The 13,747-nt window shown below is 40.9% G+C and overlaps 1 protein-coding gene across 6 annotated transcripts in view; it reads right to left on the reverse strand.

Annotated features, from left to right (window-relative positions):
* Nucleotides 1–13,747, reverse strand: part of EZH2 (enhancer of zeste 2 polycomb repressive complex 2 subunit) — a 67,929-nt gene that overhangs the window by 35,422 nt on the left and 18,760 nt on the right. For 2 of the 6 annotated variants that reach the window (XM_039253899.1, XM_039253900.1), the window contains exons 2-3: nt 6,243–6,366; nt 5,560–5,688 (exon numbers count right to left, since the gene is read on the reverse strand). In XM_039253899.1, the coding sequence (XP_039109830.1) occupies nt 5,560–5,688; nt 6,243–6,359 (246 nt within the window). In that variant the 5' untranslated portion in view covers nt 6,360–6,366. Of the gene's footprint in view, nt 1–5,559; nt 5,689–6,242; nt 6,367–13,747 lie in introns of those variants that run through there. The other 4 variants (XM_039253903.1, XM_039253898.1, XM_039253902.1 and 1 more) reach the window with 3 other exon arrangements.

Below are 13,747 nucleotides of genomic sequence, written 5' to 3' on the forward strand. Positions count from 1 at the left end.
TATAAAATTTATGTAATTATTTGTATAATGATAATAATAGATATATTACCATTATGTTAGTTATATATCGAAAGAGATCAGAAAAATTAAAAATCACAGGAGTTGTCCTATAAAAACTTTTGTCTACTGTCTACTGTTTTATATAGTTCAATGTTATGTGAATTTTCAAGAGTCTTTCCCCAATGGCCTTTTGGTTGAAGAGAATAAAAAAAAGTTTCATTTACCCAACAGATATTCACATTACCTGGTATAAAGCTGCCTCAATCAATGTAAGGTAGCTGAGAACTCTGCCCAACCCTCCCAAAACAGTACTCAAGTCATATTCTTTTATCAAATCTACTGAGGGAAGATAAAGCAGAATCCTAAGCAATGAATTTAAGTCAATCCATGTTATCCTAGAAGTTCAAGGTGTAATAAAATCTTATTTCTTCAGAACAATAAATAATTTTTAACAATGGAAGCTAGACAAGCATTTCTTCAGTTCAAGCGGTTTTTAAAATTACTGTCACTATTTGGTCTTGCATTTTGGGAAAAGAACTGATCTTTGTAGATCAACGATTTTTGATATTGATCTTTGAAGTCAATTAAACAGGTGACAATGTATGTAAAACACCAACTACATACACAATGTGCTGGCAGAAAGCCAGCAAACTAAAAGCAACTTCTGCTGGTTTATTCATTGCACAAAATATAAACATTTGACATTTCTGAAAAATTCACTTTTCAAATGTAAGACAGAGAATCTTAAGTTTAAAAAATAAACTCATACATCAAGTGTAGGATATATGTTTAATATAGGGTATTGATATAAACTCAGACATCGTAAGTGATCTTTTTTTTTTAATGTCCTTTCGGAAAAGCATAAAACCCATTAGTTTCCTTTCCAAAAGAAAAAAAGAAAAAGAAAGCCTCATTTACCGTCACTTAAGAAATGTTCCATCTACTTCAGCCTAAAGAAAGCCAGAAACGAAGCAAAGGCTGAAGTGAATTGAAAAGTTAATACGGTGGGAAGAACTGGCAGAGTACTGAACTCTCCAAATAAATACCACCAATAGGTTAGAAGAAGCAAAGAGCAACAGAAAGCAACTTAGAAACCAGTTCCTTGAGGTACCAAGAAAGGATGGCTAAGTTCAACAGGGAGCCCTCCATTCATTTCTAAGACATGAGAAAAATGACCCAGCTCCCTGCCATATTTGCTCAAATGGCTCATCAGAATCCAGACCTACTGGTGAAATTTACAAAGGAAAGAAAGCATGTTACTATATTCAAAGTTGACAAGTGTATTTAAGATTGCTAAAATGACGTACTAGGTATACTAGCATATCTTTTTTTTAAAAAAATTTTTTTTACTTTTATTTATTTTTGAGAGATAGAGTGAGACAGAGCGTGAGCAGGGAGGGGCAGAGAGAGAAGGTGACACAGAATCTGAAGCAGGCTCCAGGCTCTGAACAAGCGTTCAGCACAGAGTCCAACGTGGGGCTCGAACCCACAAACTGTGAGATCATGACCTGAACCAAAGTCGGACACTTAACCAACTCAGCCACCCAGGTGCCCCTACACGAGCATATTTTTGTAAACAGTAACTAAATTTCTGTTTACATTTAACAGAGGAGAGTGCATTAGGGTCAATAAATAATGCAATCAAGTGTTTTTGAGTAAATGAGACAATGTTTTTGTCTCCTTCAATAAAAACAGCAAGTCCAAACTGCAAACATACAAGAGAACTTATACCGTTATTTTGATAGAAGCCTCTCCCCCTCAAAAATAATTTGCAAATATTAAATGTTAGATGATGAACTCATAATCATTTCAATTATCACTAGGAAGATCAAACTTGTATGTGTTAAAACTTTTTTAACTCTTGGGACACCTGGTTGGTTCAGCTGAGCGTCTGATCATGATCTCGCAGTTCATGAGTTCAAGCCCCACATCCGCTCGCTGTTGTCACTGCAGAAACTGCTTCAGATCCTTTGTCCCCCTCTCTCCCCCACTTGCACTCTCTCAGAGATTAAAAAAAAACACTAAAAAAATTTTTTTAACTTCATAAATATGAGGACTATGTTGTCTTTCTAATGTGTTAGACACCCTGGAAATGCCCCACACTTAAATACACATAAAAAGCTCCCACCATTTTCATTAGCAAACGAGACACAAAATTCTACAAGAACATTAAGTTCTCCTGTGGGTCTGGAAATACACGTTGGTGAGCTATTTTTAAATTACTAAACCAATCACACCGCTTGCCCAGAAGACACATCATTTGAGCAAACCTCTCTTTTAGTCATAATACACACAGTAATAAAAATCTTCACGTCATCAATGAAGGAAAGCGCCTCGTGGTTTTTTGTAAGAAATGGACAAACATACAAAAAGAAATGCACTAAGAGCTGCAAGAGTAGCTCCTAAACCAGTTTCTTCATTAAAACTGGAAAACAGACACACTGAAGAACAGGACTGCAGATGTGAAGACTTACAGGATATCGCTTTTTACCGATAAGACAAAGTAACAAAAGTCACCTACAAGCAACTGTTTGTATAAACAGCCACATATTACACCAGTAAGGTGGACAACCCCTGATATGTATTTATCACTGAGTGACATTTTTCAAGTGAAAGCTCCTTAAAAAGATTAACTGAAGGGCACAGGAAATAACTGCAAAGCATACAGTCACTGTCTTCAAGAAGTCAGAAGTCTTTTTAAAAAGAAAACCACGGGCACCTTCTGTGTAAACATTCTCTGGGCACTACCACACAGGCCCTGGGACCTCAACACTAGAAAGCAACCAGCCACAAGTACCTTAAAAACACACATTAAGAACACAGCACATGGAAGATGTGGTCTCTAAGGTCAACTGCAGAGCTCCTTGGTCTGAAGTCAGCATCTAGAGGGTCACTTCATCAGATCGGAGAGCAGCCTCTGCCAGACGTTCTTCACTAAATTAACCCGATAAAAACCCGTCATTTTAAAACTGAACACATCTACTTTACAAACACAGAAGGGACTGAAGTAGAAGACTTGAGTGAAAAACTGAAAATTGTCGTTGAATGGTCCTCTGGCCACAAAGGATGTCGACTGAAGACACAGCACTTACAAAGGATCAGCTTATAAAAATAAGCAGTTAATTAAAACGGTGTTATAACAGCACTTCCCAAAGTTGAAGGCCACAGACTAGGTGTTTGGATCAACGCTGCAGTCTGAACTCCCGCCAAGCCTACTACTAGGAAAGTCTTTGCAAAACACACTAACTTGTATTTACCCTCCTGATTCTGACCTACTTCAGATTCCCAACTTGTAAAGCATGTAAAAGAAACTGACGTACAGCTGGGAATGCTCAAACTGAAGCAAAATAAACACGGATATATTCTCATCTAAAAAGGTGATTAGACAGAGATCATTAAAGTCCTTTTCAGTCCTAAAATTTTATCTTTATTGTGAGAATACCAAAAAGCTTATCACAAACTGTATAAACATTCAGCTTCCAAAAGTCAGTGATGATGGTTTTAAAGGGGGAAGTAAAAGATGAATCATTTGAAGTAGAATCCGCTCGCAAGAGTAGCTCAAAAACTAACAGACTTGACCGGGTCAGAGTTCCATGCAACAAAAATGGACTTCCTGAGGCTCGGGGTGATTCTCCTCCTTTCCCATCCTATTTTGTGAAAATGGTTTTTCTCAGCCCGTGTGGGGTACTAAGTTTAGAAAGCAATTTTGTTTTATTAAAATGCTAATTCTACAATTTCTCATATAAACTCACATTAAAAAGTTAGATATCTTTACATTCAATAATTTATCATCATTTGACAAAATTAAAAGCAAAATTCAATTAGTAAATAGTCATTTGAATAAACTGTACTTAAAATTGCATTATGAATAATTGAAGTTGGACATAAACAGTGAACTTTACTCCTTTCTTAAGGTGTCTGAGCAAAGTGTACTCTTCTGGACCCACATCAGATCATTAGAGCAAGCAAACTGACTGAAGTCTTCTAAGGCTCAGTGTCAGGGGGTGGGCAGGGGGCGCACAATAAGACTCACAAACAGTAAATGAGGTTCACTTGTGCAGAATACCTAGCACTGTGCCAGAAATCATTACTGCCACTAACTTTTACTTATAAATAAAAGGTGGACCGTGGGTAGCATTTTGAGATCTGCAATGGGTGGCAATAGGCACGTATCCCGTGTGCCTGCTCATTTCTCCAGATTTCTAAGATCTGTTCCTTTGGGGGAAAGAAAAAGGTTTCCGTTTCCTTCACCTCAAAACTTCCAAAAGGTCACCAGACCAAACTTTCACATAATTACTTAGAAGCCCCATCCTCATTTCTTTTGAGAACATTCTGACTAGCATAGAAACAAATTCCTTTCACTCTTAATGTATTAATAAAAGTCATTTACCTCTAGCTCACAGGCCCTGACCTATCCCGGGTGGTGCAGAAGGCGTTAGTAGCATGTGATATATATCTATACAACTGCATGCCTAGGCTTTAAAGAGGGGTCACCTGACAAAATGAATAAATGACTATGAATCATTACAAGTCATGTGTCACCACAGAGATCACCACACGATGACCCAGTCACCAGGACCAGGCTGCTATGACAGCACCGACAAGTCTCTCTGAAGCCAGCGTGTCACAAAATCAACAGGTCTCACGTGGTAGCAAATCCTTATCACAATATTTTACAAATATTATAACCTCACTGAACACATTATTTCAGAACAGATCCCATTGTCTAGATGCTTTCCGTGTTTAGACATTCAGATAAACAACTCCCCACTGCACTTTCTTCCTTCTTTCTGTTTCGATGCCCATTCAAATAGCATCCCACCTCCTATGCCACGTTTTCCTATATAAAGCAGGTATTTAAACCAAAATGTTTTACGTAACACCCTACTGACTAGTTCTATAGTTTTTCAGCTTCTGCCATTTTCTTTTCATTTTGCTGCCACACTGTGTTTTGTCATTTAATTATAAAAATCTGCCATGCATTTATTACCTTCTTTTGAAAATAGGATTAAGATCTACTTCCTTCTTTTAGAAAATGCTATGAAAAAGGACTTCTGATCTCTCAACAGCGAATTTAAAAATTCTTAGAGAGCCTTAGAATCTGAACAAAATGTTCAAATAACAAATAATTTCCTTAGTCGATGAATATGAATAAAAAGGAAACATTTTCTTGCAGCATGGCTAATTTATGCTAAGGGGCAGAAAGAAAGGTAACTACGAGCCAGAGAGCCTTGCTCTAAATAGTGATCTGATGAGGACATTAAAGAGTATTTAGTTTAAAAAAATGTTTTAATCAACAATCCTATAAAAATCTACAAATCTACCCGGTAACAGTGAAAATATGTTCTAAACGCTACAGCTCTCTTAATACTACTCCTGGTAGCCAAGACTGTTACCTATGGGCAGCCACCAACAGTTAGCTGCGACATTAAAAAGAAATAGCAATAAACAGATGGACTTCCAGAAGCGAATGACTTCTCAATATCAATAACCAACCAACATTCCAACAGCAAAAACCAGAATGCACTGATAATTACTCCAGTGCGTGAGTTCACCAACCTCCCTGGTCCCGCGCAATGAGCTCACAGAAGTCAGGATGTGGACAGGCTGTATCCTTCGCTGTTTCCATTCTTGATTTAAGATTTCCGTTCTTTCCAAAATTTTCTGACGATTGGAACTAAACATACTCTTTAAAAAAATGGAGGAGAGGAGAAGAGAAATTGTTCATTGTTAGAAAACTGGCAGTGTCTCTAACACAGGTTAAAATCTAGTGATTTCTCAAAAATATCAAGAGCGTTCCTGCAAACACATATAGATTTTACACTAAACTGTAGTTTCCCACATTCAAATAACACAAAAACACCACTCCTATTATTGTCGACAGGATATGAAAACAAAATCACAATGACTTTAAAAACACAAAACCATGAAACACATTCCTTTGTATGTGGGTCCAGAGTCTACACATGCAATACAAAAGATACACTAAAAGATAGTGATTTCCAAGTAGATTGAACAGCCATTAGATTACAATCTTTCCATTATCATTACGGTGCCTGGTACAATCTTTATGCTAATTAAGACAGATCAAGGCCCTTGGCTTCCAAGCCTTCATTTATCTTACTATAAATATGACCTTGGCTGAAAATGGACCCTTCGCAAATTGAAACTTATCTTTGGGGGGGTGGGGGGAGGGAACGACCCTGAACTGTGGGTGCACCGCACAAAAGATAAAGCTGTACCTTAACTTCGTCAGCCCGCCTGAACCTCTTGAGCTGCCGCAGCCGCATGTACTCTGATTTTACACGCTTGCGCCAACAAACCGGTCCCTTCTCAGATTTCTTCCCAGTCTGGCCCATGATTATTCTAAAAGCAATGGTTTCATATTAAAATCACTAATCTAACCAGCCGAATATGATCACTTGCGTTTTAATCCCCAGCAAACTAACAATCAACAAAATAAATAATACATGACACTGTTGATACCTGCAAGGGAGTGCTCATTCGTTCTGCAGGGTTAAATCCTTAAAACGTTTCATTCAAAGGATAAACTTTTACTTAACACAACGTTTAAGAGACGTTTTTACTTACAAAGTTTCTCCAGTCCTAAACGACAACTGTCTTACAGAAATGTGATCAACCCCATTACAGAAATACTCTATTACAGGAATACTCAGTACTCTAATACAGAAATACTGTAACAAGCTGGTTTTTAGTCTATGAGGCTTCTGGAGTAAAAAAGAAAAAAAATGTAGACACATACTGTTAAGCTTTTCATAATTAAATTAGCAGCTACAGGCATAAATAAAGAATGTAACTGAGAAAGTAATCTGAAACAGTAAAATGTACACACAGCACTCAAAGTAGAAAGTACACAGTGGCACTCTCTGGTGCAAACTGAAGCATTTTTTAACCAGGCTTCTCACCTCCAGCACAGGGAGGTAAGTCTGTACTTTGTGCCACCTCTACTCACAGGAGGGGATTCCTGGCCAGCAAACAAAAAAACGCGGCAAATGCCAAGTAAATTCTTCTACCTTACTGGTAGGTGCAAGCTCTAGGAACGAATTACATTTGCATGTGGGGACAGCCCATCATTCCCCAGATGCCAAAGTCAATGCAGTCCCTTTTTTTTTTTTAATTTTATGTTTTATTTATTTTTGAGAGAGACAACGCGAGCGGGGGAGGGGCAGAGAGAGAAGGAAACACAAAATCTGAAGACAGGCTCCAAGCTCTGAGCTGCCAGCACAGAGCCCGACATGGGGCTCGAACTCACAAACTGTGGAGCCAAAGTCGGAAGCTTATCCAACTGAGCCACCCAGGCGTCCCCCACCAGAGTCCCCATTTTTAAGTCTAAACAAGCATCCTCTTCCAGAATATTTGCTTCTCAAAGTATTAAAATCATACTTGTGAAGAAATTAATTAAATCTAAGTAAATAAATATAAAATCATATCTTCAAAAGATTAAGACAGTGCTCTGTCAGATGGTGCAAGGTGCAAAGCTGTCACATAAGGAGGTTTGCTTTAATTTATCTAAGAGCAAAGGAAAGCCAAAATAAATCAAAGGGAAGGGGAGACAGACATTCTGGGAAGAGCAGCAGACCAGCAAAGAGGAGGTTAGGCGGGGCTCCAACACAGTCTTGGCACCAGAGAGGAGGGCAGCTTCTGCGACCACACTGGTGAGGAGAGAAAAGGAATTCCACACTTATTGAAACGTGGTGAAGACTTAAGTGTAGGAAAGGAGGATGCTCTGGCCTGAAGAACAGACAAGAGAGCAGGGCTTCACTTCCCTGTTCAAAGCAAACCCTTGGGCAGAGAGAAAGCGCCTAAGGAGACCAGCTTTACAGGAAGGCAGGGAGCCCAGAGGTCAGCGGGTAGCTTTCTGTCTGAACAGTCCCCCCCCCCCCCGCCCCCCATGACAGAGAAAGCAGATGTATGGACTTCTCAGGCTCAAAGAGGGGCGAGACAGGCATGTGATAACAGATAACTAGGAACAGGCCATGACTACAAGAAGATAACCAGACAAGGAACTTGACCTTTGGGAACTTGGGTCCCACCCCACAAGGCTGAGAAGAAAACACACTAGGAGACTTACAGGAGAAGGGGGAGGGGGAGGGGCAGGAAAGGTGACAACTCCACCTTCAAAGCTGAGCTGATTTCAAAAGGCCAAGAGAGAATGGAAGGGACTCTAAGGTATGAGCAGGGGACAGCTGGATACGGGGCTCTGAAGGCAGAACTCCGGCCGGCAGGCCCCACGAGCAACGATGGACACCAAACTAGGTGAGGACCCTGTATTACAAGCACGAAGAGAATGAGAAGAACGGACAGGCTTCAGAACTCCAGAGAAGTTGGCTGGAGGAGGCCACAGAGATAACGGGAAAGGGATAGTGTGACCTCATCTTCAGGGCTGCTGATGTGGAGCAAAGACGACAGTCCTAAGCCCTGGAGAGACTGAACTCAGGAAGGTGACCCCATCTCTGAGGCAAAGCACACAGTGTGGAAGACAGAAGAGCTGAGGCAGAGCAGAAAGACACCAAAGGCAGGGAGAAACTGGAGCTGTATTTAAGAAATAACTTTGTGGAGACCGTTCGCTTTCCTATCTGCCAGTTAACACATGAGCTCAAGCAACTCCGTGCAAATTATTTTCAGACATACTGCGCTTCAAAGGTCTAGGAACTAGAAGGGAAAGTCATCAGATAACGAGGGATTATCTTGCTTCATTAGCTCATAAACTAATCACAACCACCCCTTCTGCTGCCTTGACAAATTCTCCGTTCTTGGAGGTAGCACTCCTGCACCTGAGGAAAGTTCCAGCAGGAACATGGCACTTAGTTTTTTTAAGGTACACATTTTATGTGCTGGTGAAGAGGCATCATTCTGTCAATCAGCACTTCCTGTTTTCAAACTAGAATCGTCCTTGTTGAATAGTCTGGAATCCCTTCCACGGTGTTTCTACCATTAGCAACTTTATCTCTGATAAAGTATGTCACAACAAAACAGCCTCTCTGACCAAGGGTATAAATGTACAAGTTGCAAGATCAACAACAGAACATTTCGAAATTGATTCTGGAACCAACCTCGCTGTAAAACAGCATGTATGGATAAATTTCCAAGTCTGTAAATTTCACACAGCTCTTCCAAATAAAGAAGTACCTAAGTGAAGGCTTTAAGCTATAGGATGGTCTGGTACATACACACAATAGAGAGAAAACAGGAAAAATTATGGTAATTCACTCACAGGAAATTATCCATATACAAGGATCAGGACCTCCAAATAACAATCTAAGAAATAAATCTAAAAATGTTTAGACTGTTCTTTGAAAGCATAAGGGCAAACAGGCTGGTCCACTAAAAAGTAATAAAATTTAAGGGACGATTTACAAGAATATTTTATATAAAATAAACCCTCTCCCACTATTACACCATTTATGACATATTAAAATCATATTTTCATGTTTTTCAATCCAAACTCATCCCTGTAAGTTCTTTAGTAGCAAGAACCATTTTTATTCATTTGTAAAATCTCAGAGCCTGGCTGTGTACTTGGCAAATACATTTTAAAACAAACAAAAACAATAGGTCTGTTAATGTACTGACCATGAACTGCTCAGAGCCCAGCTGTGAACAAGTATGAAAAGGGTGGGACTTTCCACGCAGGGCCTGGGAAATGCACCCCACTACCAAGAAACCCCCAAGGAGATGAGCCTCAGAGACAATTAGGACCCAATGGTCCAGATGCCCCACCAATCAACAGGTCCGAAGTATACAACCCGGAGCTTCTGGAATTTCTTTTTACTAAGGAAGTTGATGTTGCCTTAAAGATCTTTTCCAAACTACAGATAACATCAGTACCTCAAAGCTGGCTGCCAGCACCAAACACACACAGGTTCCCCCAGTTCGAAGCACAGAGTAGTAAGCCTCCAGACGTCGGCCAGCCCTCACCCTTCCCAGTAAGTGAGTGGTAGCCCCGGGTCAGGTCTTCGAACTGTCTGCCACCACTCCACAGCCCAGGAAATATTAAACTGCCGTTCCAAATACTCCTACATCAGCAGAAAGAAACCTGCATGAAAACGACACAGCAAGGCACCTGGGGGCTAAGTCTGTTGAGCATCTGACTTGATTTCAGCTCAGGTCATAATCTCTTGGTTGGTGGTTTTAAACTCCAAGTCAGGCAATGCGCTGAGAGCCCAGAGACTGCTTGGGATTCTCTCTCTCACCCTCTCTCTCTGCCCCTCCCCTGTTTGAGGGTGTTCCTTCTCTCTCAAAACAAACAAACTTTAAACTTTAAAAAAATAAAGTAAAATGACATGCCACTAAATGGATGAGGATTTGAGATTACATCCAACTTATGAATTTCTCATTCACCACATCTGTTTAGTTCCATAGGTGAAACGGTATGAGTATGATCTTTATCCAGAATATGAAGAGTATTCAAAACAGAGTACTGCTATGTCACTAAACGAAGGCTGTACCTCCATGCAGTAAAACCAAAGCAGGCAGTCTTTAATCCCAAAGACAAAGCAGACTTTGCAGGAGACCACCGAGACCGCAACACAAAATGCAGTAAAACCTTACACGACAACCTGTATACAGGTCAAATAAAATCAAAGAAAATTACGTAGTCTCAAGTCTATTTTATGAATCAACCAAACCCCAATACTCAGAACACAAGCCCTGTCATCCAGCTCAGTCCCTCTGTCCCACTAGAGCAGACATGGCACTGTTTCTGCCACCTGGCATCAGCTCACCGTCTCTGGGAACTTGCCACCAGCCCACCGCTCCCTGTACACCACCACCAGAACACACCGGACACACGACCAGACGGGTCTGGTCACAGGGAAAATCTCAGGAGGCTCCCTGCCAAGGGAGGACAAGAATGCTCACTCTTCTCCACTGAGATTCAAACCTGGATGTACGTTGCCCAACAACTGCTGGGAGCGAACCTGCAAGCTTGAGGAGAGTCTGCAAACACAGAGTCAATAACAGCAAAGGAAAAGACATCCAAAGACAAGACATGGACTCTAATCACCTCACTGAGCCCTGAACCAGGCGTGCTTTGCCGAGCCCCACTCCAGAACCTCAGTTACATGAGCCAAGAAATTCCTTTTTTTTTTTTTTTTTGGTCTTAAACCAGTTTGGATTAGGTTTTCTTGCCACAGGAGACAGATGGGCCTGAGATATACCCGTGGTGTTGCGAGTATACAATTAGGCCCGGATGAACAGAAGATGTATTCGGGTGAGCATCTGCTCATGGTCATGGTGCAGGCATCACCAGAGGGACCAGTTACAACAGCGGGGCTCTGCCGCCCAACTGGTAAGGAGCCTCCTCCATCCTCAGGTCTGTACAGCCCTTGGGACAGGCCAGGACACGTATCTCCACCTCTCAGAGGACCAGGACACACAGCCCTGTCTACAGGGTACAACCTGCGAGGGCCCTTTACTGAGACAGCAGCCCCGCCCCTCCTCACTCAGTGCCAAGGACAAGGAATTAAAAAAAGAAGTTCCCTAGACATCTTCCGTTCCCTGATGCCTTTCTTCAAAGGCTCTTCATTCCTAAGTGATTTGCTGAATCAAGGCACTAGCCATGTATTTAGTCTTGCTGGGTTCTGTTTCTACTTGTCTAAAGAAAACTAAATAATAAACTACATGTACTATTTATCCTCCCTAACTAAATTAATGGCACTAACTCTGACCCTTTACGGACTACCAGACTCAATAACATCAAATCCAAACCTAACAAAATTTAAGTATTATGACAGCAATATTCTTGATGTCCTTCCCTAACTAAAATGTCTTTTTACTTGAGTAAGACTGCCATAAAATTGCCTATTTTGAAAAACTGCCCATCTTCAATAGTGCTTTTATTTTTAAAATGCTTTGAGGGCAGCTGTCTCATTTAACAATTTCATTTATTTTTTTTTTCAAGTTAAACTCTCAGCCCAACGTGAGGCTCGAACCCACAACCCCTAGATCAAGAGCCAGCCAGGCGCCTCACTTTCGTTTATTTTTCTAAATTAAAAATCCATTGTTTTAATAAACTCAAATACAGGGAAACTTGGGTGACTCAGTCAGGTAAGCATCCGACTTTGGCTCAGGTCATGATCTCGTGGTTCGTGGGTTCAAGCCCTGCATCGGGCCCTGCGCTGACAGCTAGCTCACAGCCTGGAGCCTGTTTCAAACTCTGTATCTCCCTCTCTCTGACCCTCCCCTACTCACGCGGTCTCTCTCTCTCTCAGAAATAAATAAAAAACATTAAAAAAAAATACTAAACTCAAATATAAATTAACAATAATTATAATTTGTTGATAAGGAGGAGACAAATATAAAGAGAATTTAGAGAGACATGTAGATGTTACTCTTGGTAAGAGACAAAAGTTAACTAACCAAGTAGCAGATCTCATGCCTAAGGGGAGATAAAGACCACTTGTCCTGTGAAAAGAATGGAAAACCATGAGAGAGGCATCCAGGGCACAGCCCAACTGCACTGCATGCTGCTGGGGGGGAGTCAAGGCAGACAAGATTGCTTCTCATCTTGGGCAACCGCCCTGGAGCGTGAAGTCTAGAAGGGCTCTTAGGGGAGGAACCAAGATGGCAGAATAGCAGGGAAGTGTCTATGAAATATAAGGTCTTTGGGGCGGAGTTATGTTCTAGCTCAGCCAAAGCTGGTACAACTTCAGTAGCAAAATAATTCACAATGGGATTAGAATATAACCAAATTAACAAAATAAGTATCCATGAGTCCAGGATAGAAATAAGTGGTTAATAAGTTAATGGGGGGAGGGGGAGTGGAAGGGACAAATCTTCTTTATAAGGAATTCTAAATAAAAACAGTAATACGTGTGTACTTCTGTAACATGGGAGGGAGAGCTCAGGTCCCTTGACCGTGAGCACCGGCTGGACTCTGTAGCCAGCACCCACAGTAGAGTGTGGCTCGGGAAACGGTGATGTCATGGCACAGAAGCCCAGAAGGCACCACCCTCACCAAGTGATTATGGTCAAAAGATCACGGACAAGCCATGCTGTCACCATGCACCCCATAAGGTAATGTGATGTGATGAGAAGGGCATTTCACCTCTGTGGTATTCTTCCCCCAAACCTCATAGGCCACAGCCTCAGTCTAGAGCACAAAAAAATCAGATAAACGCACACCGAAGGACATTTCTACAAAATACCTGACCAATGTTCCTCAAAACTATCAAGAGGTCAGGAAAACGAGAGCCTGAGGAACCGTCACAGATGTGAGGGCCTAAGGAGATCACTAAATGCTGTGTGTGCCCTGGCCTGGATCCTGGGACAAGAAAAAAAAAAAAAAAAAGTGGAAAAACTGGTAAAATCCAAATAAAGTCTCTGGTTTAATCAACAGTATCATACTGATGTTGCTTCCTACATCTTGACAAATGTACCAGGGTTACAAAAATCTATAAAGTTACTCTACAATTAAGTTTCTTTAAAAAAACAAAAATGAAAAAAACAGAAAGAGAATTAAGTTCTACAACAACCCAATGTAAAGACATTCACTTTTAAAAGGACATGAACTTTTGCTTTTGGGTAACCAGCTGGCTCTGCGAGTGAAGCCTATGACTGTCGATCTCAGAATTATAAATTTGAGTCCCACGTAGGGTGGGGTATAGAGATTACTTAAAAACAAACTCTTAAACAAATAAAATGACATCTACTTTTTAAATGCTAAACAGGGACATGTGGGTGGCTCAAGTCATGATTTCACAATCATGAGATTGAGCCCTGCAAG

Source organism: Hyaena hyaena, unplaced genomic scaffold (assembly GCF_003009895.1).
Source record: "Hyaena hyaena isolate Hyena2069 unplaced genomic scaffold, ASM300989v1 scaffold_471, whole genome shotgun sequence".
Taxonomy (NCBI): domain Eukaryota; kingdom Metazoa; phylum Chordata; class Mammalia; order Carnivora; family Hyaenidae; genus Hyaena; species Hyaena hyaena.